Source organism: Myxine glutinosa, chromosome 5 (genome assembly GCF_964187855.1).
Source record: "Myxine glutinosa chromosome 5, kmMyxGlut1.1, whole genome shotgun sequence".
In the NCBI taxonomy this organism is placed as follows: Eukaryota; Metazoa; Chordata; class Myxini; order Myxiniformes; family Myxinidae; genus Myxine; species Myxine glutinosa.
The window spans coordinates 851,186-878,917 of NC_136265.1; the positions used below are offsets into that span (position 1 = coordinate 851,186).

The 27,732-nt window shown below is 42.9% G+C and overlaps 1 protein-coding gene and 1 pseudogene across 2 annotated transcripts in view; both read right to left on the reverse strand.

The window, feature by feature from the left end:
* Positions 1-27,732, reverse strand: part of IFT56 (intraflagellar transport 56) — a 182,098-nt gene that overhangs the window by 26,943 nt on the left and 127,423 nt on the right. For both annotated transcript variants that reach the window (XM_078777482.1, XM_078777484.1), the window contains 2 exons: positions 22,202-22,265; positions 3,671-3,759 (listed from right to left, as the gene is read on the reverse strand). In XM_078777482.1, coding sequence (XP_078633608.1) covers positions 3,671-3,759; positions 22,202-22,265 — 153 coding nt within the window. The remainder of the gene's footprint in view (positions 1-3,670; positions 3,760-22,201; positions 22,266-27,732) is intronic.
* LOC137428133 (sodium-coupled neutral amino acid symporter 2 pseudogene) lies at positions 12,086-12,855 on the reverse strand (annotated as a pseudogene).

The following is a 27,732-nucleotide window of genomic DNA, read 5'->3' on the forward strand; positions in this document are numbered from 1 at the left end:
TATGACAGATTTAATCTCTAATTCCCCTCTAACAGATTATATACCGCTGATGTTTTTATTGATTTGTACAAAGTTTATTCATATGACAGATTTAATCTCTAATTCCCCTCTAACAGATTATATACCGCTGATGTTTTTATTGATTTGTACAAAGTTTATTCATATGACAGATTTAATCTATAATTCCCTCTCTAACAGATTATATACGCTGTTGTTTTTATTGATTTGTACAAAGTTTATTCATATGACAGATTTAATCTATAATTCCCCTCTAATAGATTATATACGCTGTTGTTTTTATTGATTTGTACAAAGTTTATTCATATGACAGATTTAATCTCTAATTGCCTCTCAAACAGAACAAGTGAATAAGAGAGAGACAGAATTGTGAGGAACAGAAGGCGTGTGTGTGTGTGTGTGTGTGTGTGTGTGTGTGTGTGTGTGTGTGTGTGTGTTTGTCTGTGTTTGTCTGCGTTTGTCTGTCCGCTCACTTATACCTGCCTACAGGTCACAATTTTAAACAGATTTTCACGAAACTTCACTAAATGGTAGAGTTTATGGTCCAACAGATAGTCAGGTTCACTATGTTTTTTCGTTCAAAATCATGGTAGATTAGCAAACCTATACATTTTTGGAAACGTTATTACATGGAAAATCTGAAAATCAATGTTTACATTTGCCAATTCCGACCAATTCGATTCGACCAATTCGACCAATTCGACCAATCGACAAATTCCATTCGACCAATTCGACCATTCGACCAATTGCTTCGATCGACCATTCGACCAATTCGATCGATTCGATTCGATTCGATTCATCGAATTCGATTCGATCGACCATTCGACCAATTCGATTTGCCAATCAATTTGACCGACCTTTGCTTCTGTGGAACGGACTGTGAAAACGATGCGGACTATATTGTCGGATACGACACACAGGACGGTGATGACGAACTCTAAATGGCATATTCTGTAATCGTGTATGTTTGATGCCATTGACTGCCTGTGTATATTTTGTCATTGACTGCCTGTGTAGATGTGAAGTTATACTGACTGCATGTGTATATATGATTTTGCTGACTGCCTGTGTATGTTTGGTGATATGAATTATTGTGACACATTTTGATAGTCAGGTTCACTATGTTAACAAATATAATTTCGTTCAAAATTTTGGTAGATTAGCAAAACTATACATTTCTGGAATACTCAGAGCATGAGGAATCCAAAAATTAATGTTTACATTTGCGTCGACACCTTTGCGAAAATGACACTCAGGACAGTGATGAAGAGTCAGGTTCACTATGTTAACAAATATAATTTCGTTCAAAATTTTGGGAGATTAGCAAACCTGTACATTTTTGGAATCATCAGAGCATGGAGAGTCTGAAAATCAATGTTGGCATTTGCACAGACACCTGCATGGCCGCCATTTTGGATTTTCAAAATGGCCGCCATAAAATACATATTTTGTGCTATCTCAGCTTCTAGTCAACCTAGAAACTTAATTAAATATGCTAATCCTATGTTTTCTGGATTAAGGAATCCAATAAAGGCCTCAAAATAGTGCTCAGGATTATAGAAAAGCAACAAACAAAGGTAATTGAAAACCATTGTCTTTATATTTGTGATATAACTGTATTACATAATACATGATATGATATTGCAAGTCCTTTGAAGTTATAGGTATGGGTTTATAAAGCAAGAAAGCAGCCTTGTTAGTATCAGATTGAACTATAAGTCCTATACACAGGATCTACTAGGTCTACACCGTTCAGGAATATGCTTTTACAGATATTCATCACTGTCCTGAGTGTCATTTTCGCAAAGGTGTCTACGCAAATGCAAACATTAATTTTTGGATTCCTCATGCTCTGAGTATTCCAGAAATGTATAGTTTTGCTAAACTACCAAAATTTTGAACGAAAAAACATAGTGAACCTGACGATGATGTTATTAACTGCCTGTACAAAATGATAACATGTATTTGATTATGCAACTTATCGCGAATATAAAGACAGTATTTTGCAATTCAAAACCTTTGATTCGTGTCTTACCATTCCCCATAGCACTAATTTGATACTTTCATTGGATTCCTTGTCCCTGAAAATATAGGTTTAGTATATTTTAAAAAGTTTTTAGGGTAATTAGAGGCAGAAATAGAACAAAATATGTATTTTACAGTGGCCATTTTGAAAATCCAAAATGGCCGCCATACAGGTATCTCTCCAAATGTAAACATTGATTTTTAGTTTCCTTATGCTATAACCTTTCCAAAAATGTATAGGTTTGCTAATCTACCATGATTTTGAACGAAATATAATTTATTGACATAGTGAACCTGACTAAGAATCATATTTATTTTTGAGTTCAAAACGTCAACATCGGCCAAAGGTCAACCACTTTTTTTATCAAATTTCTAAAATCCTCCATTTTCATCCGATTGACTTGAAATTTGAAAAGGATTTCCATATCAACGAACTGAATTCAACCACCAACTATTTTTGAGGTCAACATAGGTTACAAGGTCAACATAGGCTAAAAGGCCAACATAGGTTACAAGGTCAACATAGGCTAAAAGGTCAACATAGGTTACAAGGTCAACATAGGCTAAAAGGCCAACATAAGCCAAATCTCTAAAATTGTCAATTTTCATCTGATTAACTTAAAATTTGAAGACTATTTGTATATCAGGTCACTGAATTCAACCAATTATTTGTGAGGTCAAAAGGATGCTATACTGAATGCCATTCTACTTTGTTCTCTTTTGCCAAGTGTTTTGCCAAGTACTGTACTATGAGGGATTTTTCATTTGTTTGTTTGTCCGGGCGATATCTCAGCCATCCTTTGAGCTAGGAACCTGAAATTTATGCACAATGGTGAGCACGTGCTTTGGCAAAAACGGTATTTTTTGTTTTTTTGATTAATCAGTTATTTACTTCATTATAATCGATTTATTAATCACTTATTTACCTGGGTTGTTAGGGTTTTCTCTGTCACCTGGGCAATATCTCAGGCACCTTTTGAGCTAGTAAGCTGATATTCAGACACAACCATGACCAATTGATTTGGCTATAAAGGATATTTTTGATTTATTGATTCATCAAATTCATCGATTAATTTTATTTATTGATTAATCAATTCATTAATCAGTTATTTTATTTTCGATTTAATTTAATTGATTTTCAAAAAGTTCCAGCTTCAGATGAAACACTGATGTTTGAGGTATGCTGTTAGCCAATTGATTAATAAATTAATTATTTTATGATTATCATTTATCTATTTAATTACGCAATTAATCTATCAATTATTGTACATCTCCCCCTCGCAATTCTGTGTCGATGTGCTGCATGACAGCATTGCTGCGCACCTTCAGGAATGTCGCACACTGGAGGATATGTTATTTATTTATTTATTTATTTGGCATGGGGAGGTGTACTTTGAATGTATCTGTACTTGTTAGTTATTATTTTTTTAAACGCTTCTGTACACCACCCGAGAGCTCGGTTTGCAAGTCATCGTCTACAATTTAAATAGCAGAGACATAATTACTCTTTTATGGAAAGTGTTTTTCGAGTTTTTTTGATCTTCAAAAATCGACCGTAGTAAACGCACTTTTTTGTTAAAAGAAAGCAGATTCCTTGGGGTGAACGGAAATGAGCACAGGAACTGACCTTGATGGAGTTGAGGTAAGTGAGAACATCTTCAAAATGTTTCATCAAGAAGAAGCAAGAAGCCATGCATTGTCGTCCAGGAATAGTGTCTGAAAAGATAATGACAAAACTTTCACCCATTAAATCAACTAACAACGGTACCCGCCCTATGGGCGGGGCTTCAATTGGGAAACCCAAATGAAAAGGCAAAATATTGAATACCCAATCAGAAATTGAAAACACTTTTTTATTTTAAACGATTCATATAAACATCCGTTGAATCATATCACACGCAAATCATCAAAATCTAAACAGTACATGGCGCCCATTTTGAAAAAAGATTGAATTCTGCAAAACGGAAGTGGCCGCTACATGTCTTTCTCAGTCGCACGTTTATGTGTGAAGAGTGCGCGCCGAATCTGTAACACGGAAGCGGCCGCTACACCTGTTTATCAGTCGCTCTGCACACACTGCCGTGTTACTTCGGAGCCGCACGTTTATATAGGAAGAGTTTGTCATGAGGTCGATCTACTCTCTCCTGGTACGTAGAATTTCAACAAAAGCCACATCACTGTTCATATCGGTAAATATTATTCCATCGTGTTTGGAAAAATTGGAAAATTGGAAAACTTGGAAAAACAATACAACCTATTTTACTCCAGTGGGTCCTAGGATTACACACCCAAAATATCGTTGCGATTTGTTCAACCGTTTTTGCGGTACCTTCGAATGGACAGACAGACGGACATTTGGTGAATTATAGTAAGATGACAGGCAGAACGGCAATCGGGCACCTACCCCCGCCAGGTTGAACAGTTTACGTTTTGTATCTCACTGATAAACTGATAGGCCGGATGAGGATCCGGAGCTGAACCAAAACTTGATTGGCTTGTTCGTATCACCTCTCCAATTCATCCACCAAGTTTTGTCACAACTCGTCCACAACTCTTTGAGATATCGTGCTGTATATCGTTTTCGCTCTGTCTCAATGGTGAAGAATCACTTCAAAAATTCTCGGATCCCGATCCAGATCTTCACTGAAATCTAATCAATTTGTCCTTGTCACACACATAAGATGTCCACCAAGTTTCATCTGAATCTGTCCATACCCTTTTGATATAACCTGCTCACAGACAAACAGATGAAAAATCGGTCAGAGACCGAGGACATCCCAGAATATACTTTTTTTTTATCGGACATTTTGGATCAAGTTTTTCGGTTTTTTTCAAGATCATCAAGAAGAAGAATAAGAAGCCATCAAGAAGGCTTTTTTCAAGCCGTACCACGTAACCGATGACGTCATCATTATTTGTTTTCCAAACTAATTTATTCCTAGATTATGCTCAACAAATTTCATCTTCATCAGATGAAGTTTTGTGTCGAATTATGACGTCATAATGGAGGCACCTATGACATCATCATTAATATATTTTATTCCCCATGGAGAGTTCTTTACAATGAGCCATGTCTCAATTTTTTCGATTCAGCACTTTCGGAGATATAGAGGTGCAAAGATTTTTGGTTTTTCCAAGGTGGCGGCCGAACCACGTGACCGATGACGTCATCATTATTTTTTTCTCCACCAGTTTATGCCATCATGGCGCTCAAGAAATTGCATCTTGATTGGATGAAGTTTTGTACTTGTCGAATTATGACGTCATAAACAAATATGGCGGCCAAACCACGTGACCGATGACGTCATCATTACTTGTTTTCTAAACTAATTTATTCCTTGATGATGCTCAAGAAATTTCATCTTGATCGGATGAAGTTTTGTACTTGTCGAATTATGACATCATAATGGAGGCACCTATTACATCATCATTAACATATTTTATTCCCCATGGAGAGTTCTTTACAATGAGCCATGTCTCAATTTTTTCTATTCAGCACTTTCGGAGATATAGAGGTGCAAAGTTTTTTCCGTTTTTCCAAGATGGCGGTCGAACCACGTGACCGATGATGTCATCATCATTTTTTTCTCCACCAGTTTATGCCGACATGGCGCTCAAGAAATTGCATCTTGATCGGATGAAGTTTTGTACTTGTCGAATTATGAGGTCATAATGGAGGCACGCATGACATCATCAATAACATATTTTATTCCCCATGGAGAGTTCTTTACAATGAGCCATGTGTTGGAAGAAATCAAGAGATACAACATCGTCCCAATGGTAGGTTTAATTCAGTTTCGATCTCTGGCAACACCTGTAAGAAATAATCAAGCATTGTATCAGTATTCCGTAATCATGGAAGTAGGAATCGATGAGCAATTAGAGCAAGCAAGCCTGGATCATCCAGATATACGCACCATTCGAGTATACACTATCACACAGAATAAATGTCTCAGGAATGTCTCGGAGCGATGTTCATCCGAATTCTTATAGAAGCCTCTCAGTGGTTGGAGACTGCATAACACCTGGGTTCAACTTAGACACAATTTCATTACATTCTCCCCGCCGTTAGAACTACACTTCCGCGACAGCAGAAATCAAGCTATCAGTACATAGCAGCAGAGTCATATCAGTGGGTGGCAGTTGCCAGTCCATGTCAGTCAAACCCAACCATAGCGGTCGGGGCAGCGAATCTCTCTCCCGGCGCGGGTCCGGTAACTACCGGGTACTACATCCCCAAGACCAGAGTCCCCCGCGTCAGAGTAGCCGCCTAAGTCGGGTGACGGCGGTGGCCCCACAGGGCCAGCCGGATCGGGTGCATGTAGCGGTGAGGAAGCTGGCAGATACTCCATAGGCAGATCATCGGGCGGATCAACGTGATCGTAAGCTGGTTCGTCAACTTCCCCGCATGGGGCCAGGTGGTGTACTGAAACCGCCGACTCCCGTCCATTGGAAAACAACACATGAGCGTGCTCGGGGTTAGCCTGGAGAACCTGCACCTTATCCCCCAGTGGGTCATATTTACTCATGCGAACGACACGTTTGAGAAAAGCCGGTCCTTTGAAATCCATCGCCAATCTCCCCCACGGCCTAGTGGCTTGGACTAGCATGCCCATAGGAGGGTTGTAGAAGCGAGGTTTGAGTTCAGCGCATACGGAACACATGCGACAGAGCTGACGAATATCCTCAACGGAATAGGGCAAGTTACGACTGCGCACGTAATGAGCGAAATGCATCACGCCGGGATGGCACAAGGTGTCATGAAGAACGCGCAGGTCCTCAAAAGAGGTGAGGCTCGCACACATCGCTGGCCACGATAAAGCATCGGCAACAAGGTTATCCCGCCCTGGGCGATATTTGATTGTGTAGCAGAAATCAGCGAGCTCGATCCGCCAGCGAGTGATTTTCTCATTCTTAATGCGTTGAGCATGCTGCGTGTCGTACATAAATGCAACGCTCTGTTGATCTGTGATAATTTGGAAACATCGTCCAAGCAAATAGGGATGCCAACGCCTGATCGACTCGACGATGGCATACGCCTGCTTTTCGACTGATGAATGCCGCCGTTCCACGGAGGAGAGAGTCCTTGAAAAGAAGGCCACAGGGCGCCCCCCCTGAGAGAGTGTCGCAGCTATTGCATGATCCGACGCATCGCTTTCTGAAACAAAGGATTTATTTTCGTCAATCGTCGACACAGCGGCGCCAGCGATGTCGGACTTAAGGCCATGAAAAGCGGCCTTGGCAGCGAGACTCATGGGGAACGTATCGCAATCCACAAGTGGGCGGAGCTTCACGGGAAAATTTTGAACTCACTTGGAATAATGAGCAAACCGGCCGAGAGCTCCGCTTCAACGAACCAATTTTTGATAACCAAGACCAATTCTCAATTTAGCACTTATCAATTTTTTCACGATAGATCTTTCAACTTTCTCTCTCAACGTTGGATTTCGTATCAAATACAAATTACACAACATTTCTCTATCGGCTTCGTTGGTGTTGGTGTTGCCTGGTGTTGACTTAGTGGTTAGGGTGCCGGCTTTGGATCCTAGGATCCTGGGTTTGAATCCTGGTCGATCGCTGAATTAACACCAGGGGGGTTGACTCAGCCTGTCATCCTTCTGAGGTCGGCAAATTGAGTATGAGTTTTCCTGTGTGTCGCAAGAGGCGACTAACAGGGTTGGCGGCAGGAAGGGCATCCGGCCATAAAACATTGCTTCAAAAAGGGGACCACGGTGCCCAAAAAAGGCCAACCCCTGCTCTGCGGGGAAAAATGGCCTCCAAAGGTGTTTTTTTTTTCTCTCTCTATCGGCTTCGTGTTTTTCATCCACCGTAGTGCTATTCCCCTTTGAACCCTTTTGGGGTTTTTTGGGTCTTTGGAGTATTTTGGGTCTTTAACAGTCTTCAGTGTCTTCAGGGTATTTTGGGTGTTTGGGGCCCATTGGGACTTCAGGGTATTTTGGGTATTCGGAGTCCTTGGGGTCTTCTGGGTCCATGGGGTACTTTGGGTCCTCTGGGCCTTCTGGGTCATTTGGGTCCTCGGGATTGTTTGGGTCTTTTGGATACTCAGGGTCTTTTGGGTATTCATGGTCTTTTGCATCTTCCGGGTATTTTGGGTGTTTGGGGTCCATTGGGTCTTTGGGATATTTTGGGTCTTTGCAGTCCATTTAGGGTCTTCAGGGTTTTTTTCAGTCTTTTGGGTCTTCATGGTCTTTTGGGTCTTCAACAGTCTTCAGGGTGTTTTGGGTATTTGGGGTATTTTAGGTGTTTGGGGTCCATTGGGTCTTCAGGGTCTTCGGGGTATTTTGGATCTTCAGAGTCCTTGAGATTTTCTGGGTCCTTGGGGTCTTCATTGTCTTTTGTGTATTTAACAGTCTACAGGGTATTTTGGGTGTCTGGGGTCCATTGGGTCTTCTAGATACGTGGGGTATTTTGGGTCCTCAGTCTTTTAGGTCTTTTAACCGATTGACACACAGTCGTGTTCAAAGATTGCCCCTTAACCCTCCCCCCCCTCCCCCCCCCCCCCCCCCACTCAAATCCCTCCTAAAGCACTACTCAAAGCCTTTAAAACCTAACCATATGAAGGGGAACATACACACACACACACACACACACACACACACACACACACACACACACACACACACACACACACACACACACACACGTGGAGATTATGCCTTTGAACATGTTCTGTTTGTTATATTTAGTTCATTTAGAAGAAAGGATCATTCATGGCTCAGCGTAAATTTGTTTTCAGAAACTGGCTTGCCAGCATAACCTTGGACATGGATGGAGTAAAGGAGATTGAGCCTTGGAGTGTCGCAATGCCTTGCATGGGTGTTCAGCTGATAGCATAATAAGGAGAACAAACCAAGCCTTCATCTCCCAGAAACTGCCATTCCTGCTTGAAAACAGTTATCTGATTTTACCGGTACATAAAGGGTGTCTGTTCCACAAGTGAGTTAGATCGTCCTTGGAACCGTCTTGCCTGTTAGCATCGACCTCCTATTACGATTCTCCATGATCATGCTTGGTAATTCAATAAACCTGCTTCCCTCTTCTGAAATGATCTCAAGCTGAGTTAGTTTATCAACATTTGGCGCAAGCAAGCAGGGCTGACAAGGAGCAACGAAGAAGGGACGAGCCCCGGAGGGAAGGACAGGAGAGGCCGGCAACTGATTGATAAGAGGTGAACCATTTTTGCGGCTGACGGGATGGTTTAAAATTAGTGCTCCTCTCCCTAGCTCCAGGTTTGACTCGTCCCTCCTTCACCTCTCTGGCTCAGGCCCACAAACAAATTGTAAGTACAGGTGGTTGCCAGAGGAAGCAGTGTTTACTCATTACCGGGAAAGGTAGGGGTGGGTCAGAAAGGAGAGGAGGGGTGTGAGGCCCGGGAAGAGGGATCGCGGGACCAAGATCACTCCAATAAATCGAAAAACTGACCAAGACCCTGAGTGAGCCATGGCCGGAAGGGTAGGGGTGGGTCAGTCAAAGGAGGGGGGTGGGGGGGGGGGTGAGGACCGGGAAGAGGGATCCCAGGACCAAGATCACTCCAATAAATCGGAAAACTGACCAAAACCCTGAGTGAAGCATGGCCAGAGGAAGGAACGTTCAAATTGGCAGCCGGAGAGACCTTGGGTGACAAATTAGAGAAGGTTCACCAGAAAAAGCCAGGTGAGGTGCACTGAAAGGAATTCCTGGTGGTGGGATGAGGCCCGCACCAGAAGCAGGCAAGCTTGGCAGGTGTAGTGTTGGCCCAAGATGCCGATGGTCCAGGTGTCTGCAGCGCCTGGGTATCAGAGTGGGCCAGGGAACTCACAATTAGGAAATTGAGTTGGATCAGGCAGTCAAAAAATTCAAATGAGTGTGGGAGAAGGGTTCCAGGTGAACGCAGAGGAGGTCTTCCCAATGAAGCGTGAAGTTAGAGGTTTTCTCCATGCTGAGAAACCAGGTAAGAAATGCACCTACCTTCACTGGGGGGCCACTATCGCGCTCCTCTTGGGGGTTGCAGTAATTGAGTGCCGTGTGTACCAAGTGGGGAAAATGTTCCGCAAATACTGTTCACCAATTTGTTTATGGAAGGTGAAGAGGTCGTGTACATGTTGTGTTGTTGTATTGTATTGTTATATTGTGTTGTACATATTGTTGTATTGTTGCAGGTGTTGTAGGTGTTGTTACAACAGGTGTTGTATTAACAGGTGGATGGAATTGATGAATTTGTCCAATCATGCTTGAATGAGAGAGTGAGTCAGGATGAGGTGGAGGGGAGGTGTCATCATTCAACTGCTGTAGGATGGGATCATCGTGAGTTTAAAGTGAGGCATTCTGAGAAATTTTGGACGTTTATGGTTGTATAATACAAGGTGAAATGGCATTGGGATTTGTGGGCTTGGAGCCCCCACCTCCGTTCCTAGCAGACTGCTATCTTGTGTACAATGAGGTTGGAGGGTCAGGCAGGGATTCACTGCATCTTGCACCCATCCAGAGGGGGGGGGGGGGGGGGGGGAGGGAGCTATGTCCAGCTACCTGTTCGTCCAGTTCAGCTCGATTGGGTCGTCCTGGTGTTGATCAGGCAGGCCAAAATGAATGCTCAGGATGATGTGCGATTCGCATCCTCCAGGATGCGGCATATCGGCTAGCTGTATGATTGTGCCTGCTCGCCTCTGAGCTGTGCAGCCTGGAGTTTGAATATGAGGCTCGGGTGTTGCTGTTGACCGGACATCCATGGAAGATCGGGAAAATAACATTTTAAATTGCTAAAATGCTGGATGTGGTTTGCCGTGTGGGAAAATTAAAATTGTTAAAACTCCAGTTCGCAATGAAGCGAGAATGGAATGCGCATTTTTTTTTTTTTTTTTTTTTGTATACAACATCGAGGCTCGTGAAAGAGCGAAATTTGTAACACGCTGGACAAAAAAGTGTGTATTGTTTTGAAAACACGCGACCCAGGTGTGGAAAAACGTGAGTCCTGGAGAAGCGCGCCTGTCTGGATTGGGTGATTTGGCCCCGCCTTCCTGCCTTGTGCAGGTCGGAGTGTGGTTCACGGGCAGGCATTGCCTAGGCAACGCGTTATAATCCCGCAGGGAATCGCGAAATAAATGAGCTGTAATTTTAATTTAATAACGCTTTAATTCGGACCGGAAGCCCAGCGATCATTGTCCTGACTTTATTCAAGCGATCGTCAAATTCTGCTTGAATTAATCTTGAGCGCACTGTACACAGGAACAAGAAGAACCACCTTTAGAGGCCATTTTTTCCTCGCGGAGCAGGGGTTGGCCGTTTTTGGGAACCTTGGTCCCCTTTTTGAAGCAATGTTTTATGGCCGGATGCCCTTCCTGCCGCCAACCCTGTTAGTCGCCTCTTGCGACACACAGGGAATTACCAGTGAACTGGTACTCAAATGTGCCGACCTCGGAAGGATGACAGGGTGAGTCAACCCCCCTGGCATTAATTCAGCGATTATACCGGGATTCGAACCCAGGATCCTAGGATCCCAAGCCGGCACCCTAACCACTAAGCCAACACCAGGCTCAACACCAGGCCTGTACACAGGGATCTTGTAAAATAAAGTTGCGACCAGACTTGACCAGAACGCAAATGGTATTGTGATAAATAAATAAATGCTGTCATGTTTGTATATGATGCTAGCATGTACCATTGATGGGTGCTGAGTATATATGACATCGTTGGCTGAGGGTGTGGATGTGCCGCTGATGCAGTGCCCCCTCTCGATGGGAACGTGGCAAATCGGAGCCGTCGTTCACCGGCAAGCATACGTAATATGTAGATGGGCTGCAGGAACTTACGTACCAAAGTACTCTTGGAGAGAGATATCGTGTGGAAGTGCGAACGTGCGCGCTGAGTTCAAAGGAGACGACGTCATCTGTTGATTGGATATGTATGCAGCAACGGTGAATTCAATTTTGGTCTGAAGTTCACGGCAGAAATTGGCCTTAAATGTGTTGACAGGTAACATTTTTCCGATTAGATTATGATATGATCCTGGAATATGATAAGATAAGATAAGATATATGATAAGAGGATGGAATTATGCCGATGTTCACAAGGATAACGAGGTAGTCTCCAGTGAGAAACCAAGGTCTAGTAACAACAGGATTGGCCAGTTTGAAAAATCAAATTGTCTGTTATTCAATGACGTCATCCGAACAGAAGCCTTGAATGACGGCAGGAAGTTCGTACTTAATAATGAACAGGTAGCTGGACATAGCTCCGATATTTTGCATTATGATAGCTCCGGCAGAGATGAGCTGAACTGGACGTCTTCCTGTAATGTAGCAAAGCTGTTCGTAGGACTTTGTTCCAGCAGTATCTGAGGTGACAAGCAGCAGGTGGATGGAGTAGCAGGACAGTATAGTCACGCCTACCAGCAAAATGGTGAAGAGAACGATGCCAGTATTCGCCATGGCATAAGCAAGAACCAACACTCCACTGCCCATGATGGCATTTGCCAGGTTGAACATTCCTAAAGGGGCTTTCCCTTCATGTTTCTCAAATTTCTTCATGCCACAGTTGAGAAAATTCTCATTTTCTGTCTCAATCAGCTCATCATATTGGCTGTTGATAGTTCCTTTCTCTGTGTCCAAGGTTTCTGTATCTTCATCTCGCCTATCGTCATCATTGACAAAAAGTCCGGACTTGAGCTCAAGCTCATCCCTCGCCATGGTGTACTCAAACTTGGCCAGCTTGACGTCGCGGTTGTATGCCTGATGAAGGAAATCAAAATCCTTTGTCCTGTCCAAGCAGCCTTTACGTGCAGTCAGCTAGAAGTGAGAAGGTACTCGGAGGCGTGCATCCTGGGTGGAAATCTTGGACCAGCTATAAACTGCCATCCTGGTGTCTCGCAGGCCATCAATAAATGTGTATGCTGTCCGTAGGATGGACGCAAAACTGCCAGCATTAGTTGGTGGACGTTAAAGATCCCATGGTGTCCTTTGTGAAGAATATGCGAGCTATCGTCGGCACCATAAAGAAATTCCAAATTCCTGCCCTAACTCACAGGGGGCACTGCATCAGCATCACAGCCATGCCATCCCCTCAGTTATATGCAAGCACTCGGCTTCCCATTCTTCTCGACTGAGGAGTGAGCATGCCACTGAACTCTCTCATAGCGAGGTTGGACAGGAAGTGGACGCATGCGCGTCGATGTTCGATCAATCACGTCCATTAAGCCATGACGGAGTAGTACAGACGTGTACCAAGCTGTACTGGAGACAGACAGACAGACAGACAGACGAGCATCACGACCCATTTTACAAGTTCATCTCTTCAAAATTGAGATGAGATGACCTAAAAAAAAGAAGGTGAGTGGAGAAGGATGGAAATAATATGAATGAAATGGATCTTGGTCGGACGGTGAGGGATCACGTGGGTTGCAGACTCCACATTGAAAATGTTTGAATTCATGTTTGTGTGTGAGGAGCTCGTGCTTGGAAGCTAAATTGGTGGAACACGAATCTCAGAGGATGCGGACAGGTGCTTCAGGTGACAGGTGTGTGACATGTGTGTCCCTACAGGCATAATCGACAGTCTGGATCGAATGGGTATCTGTGAGACCTTCCTGTCAATACGTTGGGGGTTGCCCCTGACTGTCTGCTCGTGTGTCGGGTCACCTGTTGGAACACAACAGATGGGAGGTGGACGAGTCACCCGTTGTAGTCACCTGCTGTGAATCATCAGGGAACACTTGGTATGTCCCCTGTTAATATTTTGCACAAGAGCAGATGAACATACAACGGTGGGACGAATTGATTCATGAAGTATTGAAGTAAGTGCATGTAGTATCTCCAGCACCGGAAGTGGCCGAGTATTTTCGATCAGGCTAGTGTCAGCAGGTGACGACGTCTTGGTGTATGTTGTGCTGCTGGTAATTGGGATTGTGGTGACTATGGCGAATGGTATCAGCAGCGGGAGCTCTGACGGTTTGTGATCAGTGTCGATGTGAGGAGAGATTGACATTGAAGATCAGAGAGGTGATTGGTTGAACAAAGCGTTTTGAGATGTTCTGCTCTGGAAGATTGAAATTGTGGTGTACAGGTGTATATTCCAACCCTGAGGAGCGACGATGGTAGAGGTCGTCTCTGTGGTAGGACGCCTTAGGATGGTGGAGGTTGGTTGTGAGAGCTGTACTTTTTGTAGTGGCTGAAGGAGAGAGAGAGAACATTGGTTTGTTTTAAAAGTTAAGGAGCCGACTGGCTTGTTTAAAGTTTCCGAAGGCCACAGTTCTCCGGAACCCTCGTGTTGATGTGGCGTGTGCGGAGGAGCAAAGGAATGCATTGCTGATAAGATCGTGATTTTTGCAGCCTGGCGGACGAGAGCTGTACTTTTATGGCGGACAAAGCTTTGTCTAAGCTAAAGGTTCGAGTTCTCCTTGTGAAAGGGGTGAGCCCTGAAGGAATTGTTCTGTGAATGTTAATTGGTCTTAAACCTCATGTTGGTATATTTTGGTGAGAATTGACCTGCCAGAATTGACCAATTTTGGGGAATATGAATCCAATGTTTTATGTAAACTGTGTCTGTTTGTTTTGACCAAAGAACGAGTTTATTTAAGGTCAGAGTAAGTCATATACAATGAGGCATTTTTGCAGTAACAGGTACAGTGGCTTTCCTTTGCTTTTAGAGAATGAGTATACCGATCCAGAAGTTGGAGGTTTTGGGGTGAGCTCTCAGATGAGGGACGGGTGTGTACTAACTGTTTGTCCATCGCACTTAGACAGAAAGTTTGACTTTGACAGGTGTTTGTTTTCTTCTTGTTGGAATAAAACAATGTTGAGATTTGCAAAATGAAGCCATTTGGGTCTGTGATTGTGAAGTTTCGATGGTCAAATATTGTTTGATGGAATTTAAATAATCGTTGGAATAATGGTTTTTATTAGATGCTTGAAAATTCTAATTGTGGCTGGTCCGAAGTTTTTGTTTTTCAGCAGCGGAGATGCTACAAATGGCAGGTGGGTATCCTCAGAGACACAACACCAAGAGGCTACTCAGGGAACACCTGCACTCACCCAGGGCACCAAACAACCCCAGCACACCATGTTGCACACAGATGTCGCTGCTAGTCATGATAGAGACACCGCTAGTTACATAGCGAAGCACCACTGAAACAAGAGGTATGGCCAGCAATGGGGGGATAAACTTGCGCCATCCTAACAAGCAGAGATAGATTGACAATGGCACAAAAACGATATTGGACTCCACCAATGAACCAGGAATTATGGGCAACACGACCAAGGCCAGTCTGGGTGGAAACACAAAGGGGCATTGGCTGCACTAGCGTGACTCGGTGTGCGCCTCACCACACGTCATATCAGAGGGCATGAGATGTCCTTCAAATCATATCATTTCCCCACATGGGACAATGTTTGTCTGCGGTGATAAAACTTACCCTTATTTATTTGATAACTGGAAGGGGGACATGCTACTTGGGTTCGGAGATAACCGGAGGTCCTTTTGTTAGGTAGCCTCGACATCTATTTTAAAAGGTTAATTGGGGTCTAACAGTAGACAAAACTAGTAGGGACGATTGGGATATATCAAAACTGTTCAAAGGTTGGGGGGAACAATTTTGAAATGGGTACTAACGGCTTTAGGTGCCATCATAGGCTTTATTATTTTATTTGCTGTAATGAAGCTTCTTTTAACTGTGTGTGTGGCAAAGCTTTTCTCCAAAAAAACCCCCCAAAGGGACCCAGAAAAAACGATGGTTTTCTCCGCTGCATGATCATCCATAATCATTCTCCTCACACTCTTCTGACACCGATTAATGAATCATCCCTGCACCCCCCTCAGCCCCCTTTGTATATTCCTCCCCTTCTACCCCACCCATTGGCTGATGGACTGGATTGTGATGTTTATGCCTTTTTACAAAGTCCCCAAGGGGTTGAGGAACTGGATGATCCAGACTTCTGTTGATTTGATTCGACAAGCTCTTGGTTCGGGTCCGATTCCCGACGAACTGGCTTCGGGTCTGACTCCCGAAGAATTGCTGTTACAACATGGAGACTCAGAGGAAGGAGAGGCAGGCCCCGAGGGTCTGATTGGTGATAACTTACCGCCACTGGATTAAGCGTTGTAGGGGTAACTTCCTCTCAGTTTTGTGAATTCTTGTGTTTCCGTCCTACGATTGGGGTGTACGACAGCAATAGGCCTCTGTTGCCGCAAGGGTGAGCTGGAAGATGCCCCGGGCGCTAAAATGGTGCAAGAAGACGGACTGCTGAGAATGAAGAGATACCTGCACACTTCTTCAGAATGTTTCTTCGACATATCGTCTCTTAGAAACTAGAGGAAGGAATGTGGACATTATGCTGTTGTACATGTTCTGTTTGTTATATTTAATTCATTTAGAAGAAAGGATAATGCTCGGCTCAGCGTAAATTTGTTTTTGAAACTGGCTTGCCAGCATAACCTGGGACAAGGAGTAAGGGAGATTGAGCCTTGGAGTGCAGCAATGCCTTGCTTGGGTGTTCAGCTGATAGCATAATGAGGAGAACAAACCAAGCCTTCATCTCCCAGAAACTGCCATACCTGCTTGAAAATAGTTATCTGATTTTACCGGTACATAAAGGGTGTCTGTTCCACAAGTGAGTTAGATTGTCCTTGGAACCGTCTGGCCTGTTGGCATCGACGTCCTATTGCGATTCTCCATGATCATGTTTGGTAATTCAATAAACCTGCTTCCCTCTTCTGAAATGATCTCGACCTGAGTTTGTTTACCAACACACACACACACACACACACACACACACACACACACACACACACACACACACACACAGTGTTTTATGTGGTAGATTATGATAAAATAAATGCACTTCCATATGGGTTTAAATCTGTACAAATGAATCAAACTAAACAAGCATTCTGAGTATTGCGCTGCAATACATGTCCCCTACCAAAGTTCAATGTGCCATAACTTTGTCAAAAATGATCGAATATGCAAATTTATGCACGGTTGATGCTGGTTTCAAACTTGATCTGAGGTATGCTGAGACACATGTGTGTCACGCCTCGCCTCGTTGATAAGCCCGCAAGGTCGCTCCGTGGAGCGGCCTGCACGTATTGCACTGTGTGAATTATATAATTACCAACTCACGGTCTGAGGTATGAGCGATTCAAGAGATATCCATATTTTAAAAATATTTTCGTTTAATTAACGATATCTGCCAAACCACGTCACCTATCGCAAATTTTAGGACATTTTTTTTAGGACAAAAGGACCTTTTAGTAGACTGACATGCTGAACAGATCTGTGAAGTTTCCCCTTGATTGGCTCAAAAATGAGGGAGGGGCTCGGTTTTAAAGGTTCATGCTTAAAAACATCATAACTCTGAAACCATGTGATGCATGACGTCATGCTCGCTGACTTTTTTGTTCGTCATAGGTATGTGATTCTGCCTGCAAAGTTTGGCCTCGATCTGTTCAGCCGTTGCAGAGAAAACGGGGTTTTCGTGTTTTCACGAAAAACAATATGGCGGCCGAACCACGTGACCTGTAATGTCATAATTAGCAGTAAAATATTCTACAGAACGAGTCCCCCCTACGGTGAAAATTTGATCTCAATCGGTCCAATTATTGCAGAGAAAATGTTTTTTAAAGGAAATTAAAACTTAAAATGGCACTGAGTTAAGGATCATCAGAATTATCAGAATAACCAAAGTTAAAAGTGCCATAACTTTGTCAAAAATGATCAAAACGTCGTGAAGTTCGAACTTGATCTGTAACTTATCATGAGGAAACCATGTGCCAAGTTTGAAATCATTAGCGTTAAGAGTTTAGAAAAAAAAAGTCTGGAAAACTGTTCTTTGCGTGACGGACTGGTGGACTGACGGACTGACAGACTGACAGATGGAGGGACGGCGTGCAAACCTATAGTCCGGTGCAAACCGGTGTACACCGGTAGGGGACTAATAATGGAGGAATAGTTCAGATTGGTATATTAATGGTAAACATTATGAATGTGAAAAATACCAAACTAATTTAATTGAAGTAGAAACTGGTGTTAAACTATATAAAATTAATAAAAGAACAAGCATTCTGAGTATTGCGCTGCACTACATGTCCCCTACCAAACTTCAAAGTGTCAAACTGTCAAACTTTGTCAAAAATGATCGAATATGCAAATTTATGCACGTTTGATGCTGGTTTTCAAACTTGATCTGAGGTATGCTGAGACACGTGTGTCACGCCTCGCCTCGTTGATAAGCCTGCAAGGTCGCTCCATGGAGCGGCCTGCACGTATTGCACTGTGTGAATTATATAAACTAGGGCATGCCCGTACTATATATAAGCTAGGACGTGCCCGTACGTGGGTGCCCGTTCCTTGCCAAAAAAAAAAAAAAAAAATAATTTGTGTAGGGGTGTGTGTGTGTAAACATCCTAGGGCGTGCCCGTACGTGGGTGCAAAAAAACATGCGTGCAAACAACAACAACAAAAAAAAACTTTGAAACCACGTGGCAGTAACGACCACAGAACCCCCCCCCTCTATTTACATGAATGGTTTGGTCCATTCGCAACGACCACAGAACCCCCCCCTCTATTTACATGCAATGGTTTGGTCCATTCGCAACGCCAAAGCGAACGGCGAACGGCTAAATCGCCATAGCTCGGTAAGTACTTGTCCGATTAATTTCAAACCTTGAAAAGGCACATCCTCGGGTCCCCAGCAATATACCTGGCAAGTTTCAAGTATATCGGACCGGTAGTTGTCGAGAAATCGTTGTCGCATACACACATACACACACACATACACACAGAGATTAATGGAATTATAGATAGATTATTACCAACTCACGGTCTGAGGTACTAGCGATTAAAGAGATTTCCATTTTTAAAAATATTTTCGTTTAATTAACGATATCTGCCAAACCACGTGCCCTATCGCAAATTCCAAAAGGACATTTTGGTAGACTGACATGCTGAACAGATTTGTGAAGTTTCCCCTCGATTGGATCAAAAATGAGGGAGGAGCTCGGTTTTAAAGGTTCCTGCTTAAAAACGTCATAACTCTGAAACCATCAGTAATTTATTATATTTTCCGGTTCACGATCAATGATCGATGTGTATTTATATGTTGCTCGGCTTGGCTCCGCCCCTCCCGAAAGCACGCGCTGTGTCGCGCTGTTGATGTTCGCGAGACGAGGCTGAGGACGCACAGTGCGGCTTGAGGAGAACTCGAGAATAAACAAGAGATATCCATTTTTTAAAATATTTTCGTTTAATTAACTATATCTGCCAAACCACGTGCCCTATCGCAAATTCCAAAAGGACATTTTAGTGCTGAACAGATCTGTGAAGTTTCGCCTCGATTGGATCAAAAATGAGGGAGGCGCTCGGTTTTAAAGTTTCATGCTTAAAAACGTCATAACTCTGAAACCATGTGATGCATGACGTCATGCTCACTGACTTTTTTGTTCATAATGGGTATGCGATTCTGCCTGCAAAGTTTGGCCTCGATCTGTTCAGCCGTTGCAGAGAAAAAGGGGTTTTCTTGTTTTCACGAAAAACAATATGGCGGATGAACCACCTGACCTGTGACGTCATAATTACCATTACAATATTCTACAGACCGAGTCCATCATATGGTGAAAATTTTATCTCAATCGGTCCTATTATTGCAGAGAAATGGGGTTTTTAAGGAAATTAAAACTTAAAATGGCACTGAGTTAAGGATCATCAGAATTACCAAAGTTCAAAGTGCCATAACTTTGTTATAAATGATCGAAGCGTCGTGAAGTTCGAACTTGACCTGTAACTTATCATGAGGAAACCATGTGCCAAGTTTGAAATCATTAGCATTAAGCGTTTAGAAAAAAGGTCCGGAAAACTGTTCTTTGCGTGACGGACTGACGGACTGACGGATGGAGGGACGGCGTGCAAACCTATAGTCCCCTCCGGTATACACCGGTAGGGGACTAATAAACATTGAAACAAATAAATTATCTTCTGTTTCTAGAAATTTTAACATTTTAAAATGGACTGAAGATTTCGATTATTGTCAACTAGCAACGGTACCCGCCCTACGGGTGGGGGCTTCAATTGGGAAGCCCAAATGAAAAGGGAAAATATCAGAAATTGAAGGCTTTTTTAAAAAAATGATTCATATAAACATCCGTTAAATCATATCACATGCAAATCATCAAAATCTAAACAGTATCTTACTATAATTCACCAAATGTCCCACAGTGATCGATACACTATGATCGTGATGATCGTGATCGTGAATCGTGATCGATAATCGTGTTCACAATCGCTACGTCGTATGTACTCCCGATACGTGTTTCCTTCAGTTGAAATGGGTTCGAATTCTCTCAAGCAGGGATTCAACCCGTGTCCTTATAAAAGGTCTTTGTCCGAGGTCACCGAGTTCGATCGATGCAGCAGTGCAGCGATCGGTGCAGCCGTTTGTGCGGCACCCGGGAAAACAACATAGTCACAATGAAAACATCGTCACAATGAATGTTATGCGAACGCGAATGTTATGCAGGAGTCCAAACCTGAGAATGCTGGAGACTAAAGCTGAAATTGGGAAAACTAAATAGCCTATTTTACTCCTGGGGATCCCAGGATTATCCACCCAAAATATCGTTGCGATCGGTTCAACAGTTTTTACGGTACCTTCAAACAGACAGACAGACAGACGGACATTTGGTGAATTATAGTAAGATACCTTCATGGTAATATCATTTATCATAATCTTAAGATGGTGTGTGGTTCTGGAAGAGCTCAGAATAGAACTCTGAGAGAAGTTTATAATTTTCTTAATCTATAAAATAAATATCTTGAAGAGGGAAAAGATAAAGATGTTTTATTTGTGAATATTCTTGATGGTGATTCCTGTGCTGAAAGGATGGATCTTATGAGAGAGATCAAACATGATCAGATATTTATTGAATCTATGAATGATTTTCTTAAATTCAATAAACTTGACTTTAATACTATACAAATAGAAATATACTGTATATATTGATTCCACTGGTGAAAGAAGGGTGAAGCCAGCCTCACGTAGTGGAGTAGGGACCTAAAGGAGCTTCTGACATGCTATTTGGGATTGGGACTAAAGACGAGTGATGGTAAGACGAGCAAAGCGAGTTGAACTATTGCAAGTTTTTAGGACTCGTCTCAAATAACGCGTTAGAAGCTCCTTTAGGTCCCTACTGTGGGGTGTGGGGGAATGTTTGAGTGGGTGGGGTTTGGGGCAATGTTTGAGTGGGTGGGGTGTGGAGCAAGGTGTGAGTGAGTGGGTGGGGTGTGTGGCAAGGTTTGAGTGGGTGGGGTTTGGGGGAATGTTTGAGTGGGTGGGGTTTGGGGGAATGTTTGAGTAGGTGGGGTTTGGGGGAATGTTTGAGTGGGTGGGGTGTGGGGCAAGGTTTGAGTGAGTGGGTGGGGTTTGGGGGAATGTTTGAGTGGGTGGGGTGTGGGGCAAGGTTTGAGTGAGTGGGTGGGGTGTGGGGGAATGTTTGAGTGGGTGGGGTTTGGGGGAATGTTTGAGTGGGTGGGGTGTGGGGCAAGGTTTGAGTGAGTGGGTGGGGTGTGTGGCAAGGTTTAAGTGGGTGGGGTGGTGGGGAAGGTTTCTCTGAACAATGAAGACACTGATGACATCATCATTCACATATCTTATTCCCCATGGGAAGGACTTGACAATGAGCCATGTTTAATCTTTTTCCATTGAGCGGTTTCCGAGATATTGAGGTGTAACGTTTTTCCAATATGGCGTCCGTACCACGTGATCTATGACGTCATAATTATGAATAAAAAATATTCTACAGGAGGAGGTGCTCCTATGGTAAAATTTCGTGTCAATCGGACGTACGGGTGCCGAGAAAATGAATTTTAAAAATTCAGACACGTACGGCCGGACGCACACGCACACACGCACCCGAATGCCTAACCCTGCTTTTGGCTTCACAAGACCAGGGTAACAATGTCCACAAAAACATGAATTATTCACATCCCATGTAAATACGAAGTTGCAATGTACAAACTGAGGTTATACTTTCCGAACCCCATTGTGAAATGGGATCGTTTCTGGATAACATGAGAAAATGTCATAATTGGTAAAAGTTCATTTTCAACATCGGAATGTTAGGTATCTCCTGAGCCCAAACACGCGGAGGTGCTTCCTTTTCCTGTCCCGAAACTTACCGCACTCACTGGCTGACCCACCCACGAGCTTGAAGTATTTCTGAGCATTATTCAAATGCTCTTCCTGAAAGGAAACAAAATTAATCACAGACACATCACATCACATCAGATCAAGGATGCTGTGTCAAAAATATGGAAAATATCAGCGTCATGAAAGATGACTGAGCAGCCAGAGAGAAAACAAGTGATGCACATCATTTGCTATGAAACTTGCTATTTGTATCTGGTTTTCAGTGTGTGCAATGGTGCGGATCTGGTTTTACATGAACTCGGTGCAATGGTGCGGATCTGGTTTTATATGAACTCGGTGCAATGGTGCGGATCTGGTTTTACATGAACTTGGTGCAATGGTGCGGATCTGGTTTTATATGAACTCGGTGCAGTGGTGTGGATCTGGTTTTACATGAACTTGGTGCAGTGGTGTGGATCTGGTTTTCATGAACTTGGTGAAATGGTGTGGATCTGGTTTACATGAACTCGGTGCAGTGGTGCGGATCTGGTTTACATGAACTCAGTGCAGTGGTGCGGATCTGGTTTTCATGAACTTGGTGAAATGGTGTGGATCTGGTTTACATGAACTCGGTGCAGTGGTGTGGATCTGGTTTTCATGAACTTGGTGAAATGGTGTGGATCTGGTTTACATGAACTCGGTGCAGTGGTGTGGATCTGGTTTTACATGAACTTGGTGCAATGGTGCGGATCTGGTTTTATATGAACTCGGTGCAGTGGTGTGGATCTGGTTTTACATGAACTTGGTGCAGTGGTGTGGATCTGGTTTTCATGAACTTGGTGAAATGGTGTGGATCTGGTTTACATGAACTCGGTGCAGTGGTGCGGATCTGGTTTACATGAACTCAGTGCAGTGGTGCGGATCTGGTTTTCATGAACTTGGTGAAATGGTGTGGATCTGGTTTACATGAACTCGGTGCAGTGGTGTGGATCTGGTTTTCATGAACTTGGTGAAATGGTGTGGATCTGGTTTACATGAACTCGGTGCAGTGGTGTGGATCTGGTTTTCATGAACTTGGTGAAATGGTGTGGATCTGGTTTACATGAACTCAGTGCAGTGGTGTGGATCTGGTTTTCATGAACTTGGTGAAATGGTGTGGATCTGGTTTACATGAACTCGGTGCAGTGGTGTGGATCTGGTTTTACATGAACTCAGTGCAAAGGTGTGGATCTGGTTAACATGAACTCAGTGCAATGGTGCGGATCTGGTTTTACATGAATTTGGTGCAATGGTGCGGATCTGGTTTTATATGAACTCGGTGCAGTGGTGTGGATCTGGTTTACAGGAACTCAGTGCAGTGGTGTGGATTTGGTTTACATGAACTCAGTGCAGTGGTGTGGATTTGGTTTACATGAACTCAGTGCAGTGGTGTGGATCTGGTTTACAGGAACTCAGTGCAGTGGTGTGGATTTGGTTTACATGAACTCAGTGCAGTGGTGTGGATTTGGTTTACATGAACTCAGTGCAGTGGTGTGGATCTGGTTTACAGGAACTCAGTGCAGTGGTGTGGATTTGGTTTACATGAACTCAGTGCAGTGGTGTGGATCTGGTTTACATGAACTCAGTGCAGTGGTGTGGATCTGGTTTACATGAACTCAGTGCAGTGGTGTGGATCTGGTTTACAGGAACTCAGTGCAGTGGTGTGGATTTGGTTTACATGAACTCAGTGCAGTGGTGTGGATTTGGTTTACATGAACTCAGTGCAGTGGTGTGGATCTGGTTTACAGGAACTCAGTGCAGTGGTGTGGATCTGGTTAACATGAACTCAGTGCAATGGTGCGGATCTGGTTTTACATGAATTTGGTGCAATGGTGCGGATCTGGTTTTATATGAACTCGGTGCAGTGGTGTGGATTTGGTTTACATGAACTCAGTGCAGTGGTGTGGATCTGGTTTACAGGAACTCAGTGCAGTGGTGTGGATTTGGTTTACATGAACTCAGTGCAGTGGTGTGGATTTGGTTTACATGAACTCAGTGCAGTGGTGTGGATCTGGTTTACATGAACTCAGTGCAGTGGTGTGGATTTGGTTTACATGAACTCAGTGCAGTGGTGTGGATCTGGTTTACATGAACTCAGTGCAGTGGTGTGGATCTGGTTTACATGAACTCAGTGCAGTGGTGTGGATCTGGTTTACATGAACTCAGTGCAGTGGTGTGGATCTGGTTTACATGAACTCAGTGCAGTGGTGCGGATGTGGTTTACAGGAACTCAGTGCAGTGGTGCGGATCTGGTTTACAGGAACTCAGTGCAGTGGTGTGGATCTGGTTTACAGGAACTCAGTGCAGTGGTGCGGCTCTGGTTTACAGGAACTCAGTGCAGTGGTGCGGATCTGGTTTACAGGAACTCAGTGCAGTGGTGTGGATCTGGTTTACAGGAACTCAGTGCAGTGGTGCGGCTCTGGTTTACATGAACTCAGTGCAGTGGTGCGGATGTGGTTTACAGGAACTCAGTGCAGTGGTGCGGATCTGGTTTACAGGAACTCAGTGCAGTGGTGCGGATCTGGTTTACAGGAACTCAGTGCAGTGGTGCGGCTCTGGTTTACAGGAACTCAGTGCAGTGGTGCGGATCTGGTTTACAGGAACTCAGTGCAGTGGTGTGGATCTGGTTTACAGGAACTCAGTGCAGTGGTGCGGCTCTGGTTTACATGAACTCAGTGCAGTGGTGCGGATGTGGTTTACAGGAACTCAGTGCAGTGGTGCGGATCTGGTTTACAGGAACTCAGTGCAGTGGTGCGGCTCTGGTTTACAGGAACTCAGTGCAGTGGTGCGCATCTGGTTTACAGGAACTCAGTGCAGTGGTGCGCATCTGGTTTACAGGAACTCAGTGCAGTGGTGCGGATCTGGTTTACAGGAACTCAGTGCAGTGGTGCGGATCTGGTTTACAGGAACTCAGTGCAGTGGTGTGGATCTGGTTTACATGAACTCGGTGAAATGGTGTGGGTGGGTTTAAGTCACGGACGGATACATTGGAACGATATTAATGTCCGCAGAAAGACATCCACAGGGTGATTATTATTTATTAGAGAACCATAAATAATTTCCCATTCACTAAAACCTATATCTGTTCGGAATCTAATATTTTGTGAAGTGTCATCTGATGTTACAGAACGATTGCATTGATCACGTGACCCAGCCCTGACGTTTAACGCTTTTCACTTGGTCACGCCATGGCGCTCACTGTGGAAGAATACGTACTTCTTGTCAAACATTACATCAAGAATGCATCCTGCAGGGTTTGACAAATTGCGTTTAAAAGTTGCTTTGGTGGTCCGACGCAACCTTCAGAATCAGTGAGATGGAAACTGGTGAAGCAGATTAGAGAAACAGGTGTGTGAAAGCTAAAAATTAGTGATATAGAAACAGGTGAAGCAGATTAGAGAAACAGGTGTGTGAAAGTTAAAAATCAATGATATAGAAAGTGGTGAAGCAGATTAGAGAAACAGGTGTGTGAAAGTTAAAAATCAATGTTATAGAAACTGGTGAAGCAGATTAGAGAAACAGGTGTGTGAAAGTTAAAAATTAGTGATATAGAAACAGGTGAAGCAGATTAGAGAAACAGGTGTGTGAAAGTTAAAAATCAATGTTATAGAAACTGGTGAAGCAGATTAGAGAAACAGGTGTGTGAAAGTTAAAAATCAATGTTATAGAAACTGGTGAAGCAGATTAGAGAAACAGGTGTGTGAAAGTTAAAAATCAGTGATAGAGAAACTGGTGAAGCAGATTAGAGAAACAGGTGTGTGAAAGTTAAAAATCATTGATATAGAAACTGGTGAAGCAGATTAGAGAAACAGGTGTGTGAAAGTTAAAAAGCAATGTTATAGAAACTGGTGAAGCAGATTAGAGAAACGGGTGTGTGAAAGTTAAAAATCATTGATATAGAAACTGGTGAAGCAGATTAGAGAAACAGGTGTGTGAAAGTTAAAAATCAATGATATAGAAAGTGGTGAAGCAGATTAGAGAAACAGGTGTGTGAAAGTTAAAAAGCAATGTTATAGAAACTGGTGAAGCAGATTAGAGAAACGGGTGTGTGAAAGTTAAAAATCAATGATATAGAAAGTGGCGAAGCAGATTAGAGAAACAGGTGTGTGAAAGTTAAAAATCAATGATATAGAAACTGGTGAAGCAGATTAGAGAAACAGGTGTGTGAAAGTTAAAAATCAATGATATAGAAACTGGTGAAGCAGATTAGAGAAACAGGTGTGTGAAAGTTAAAAATCAATGATATAGAAAGTGGTGAAGCAGATTAGAGAAACAGGTGTGTGAAAGTTAAAAAGCAATGTTATAGAAACTGGTGAAGCAGATTAGAGAAACGGGTGTGTGAAAGTTAAAAATCAATGATATAGAAAGTGGTGAAGCAGATTAGAGAAACAGGTGTGTGAAAGTTAAAAATCAATGATATAGAAACTGGTGAAGCAGATTAGAGAAACAGGTGTGTGAAAGTTAAAAAGCAATGATATAGAAACTGGTGAAGCAGATTAGAGAAACAGGTGTGTGAAAGTTATAATTCAGTGATATAGAAACTGGTGAAGCAGATTAGAGAAACAGATGTGTGAAAGTTAAAAATCAGTGATATAGAAACAGGTGAAGCAGATTAGAGAAACGGGTGTGTGAAAGTTAAAAATCAATGATATCGAAACTGGTGAAGCAGATTAGAGAAACAGGTGTGTGTAAGTTAAAAATCAATGTTATAGAAACTGGTGAAGCAGATTAGAGAAACAGGTGTGTGAAAGTTAAAAATCAATGATATCGAAACTGGTGAAGCAGATTAGAGAAACAGGTGTGTGAAAGTTAAAAATCAATGATATAGAAACTGGTGAAGCAGATTAGAGAAACAGGTGTGTGAAAGTTAAAAATCAATGATATAGAAACTGGTGAAGCAGATTAGAGAAACGGGTGTGTGAAAGTTAAAAATCAGTGATATAGAAACTGGTGAAGCAGATTAGAGAAACAGGTGTGTGAAAGTTAAAAAGCAATGATATAGAAACTGGTGAAGCAGATTAGAGAAACAGGTGTGTGAAAGTTAAAAAGCAATGATATAGAAACTGGTGAAGCAGATTAGAGAAACAGGTGTGTGAAAGTTAAAAATCAATGTTATAGAAACTGGTGAAGCAGATTAGAGAAACAGGTGTGTGAAAGATAAAAATCAATGATATAGAAACTGGTGAAGCAGATTAGAGAAACAGGTGTGTGAAAGTTAAAAATCAATGATATAGAAACTGGTGAAGCAGATTAGAGAAACAGGTGTGTGAAAGTTAAAAATCAATGATATAGAAACTGGTGAAGCAGATTAGAGAAACAGGTGTGTGAAAGTTAAAAATCAATGATATAGAAACTGGTGAAGCAGATTAGAGAAACAGGTGTGTGAAAGTTAAAAATCAATGATATAGAAACTGGTGAAGCAGATTAGAGAAACAGGTGTGTGAAAGTTAAAAATCAATGATATAGAAACTGGTGAAGCAGATTAGAGAAACAGGTGTGTGAAAGTTAAAAATCAATGATATAGAAACTGGTGAAGCAGATT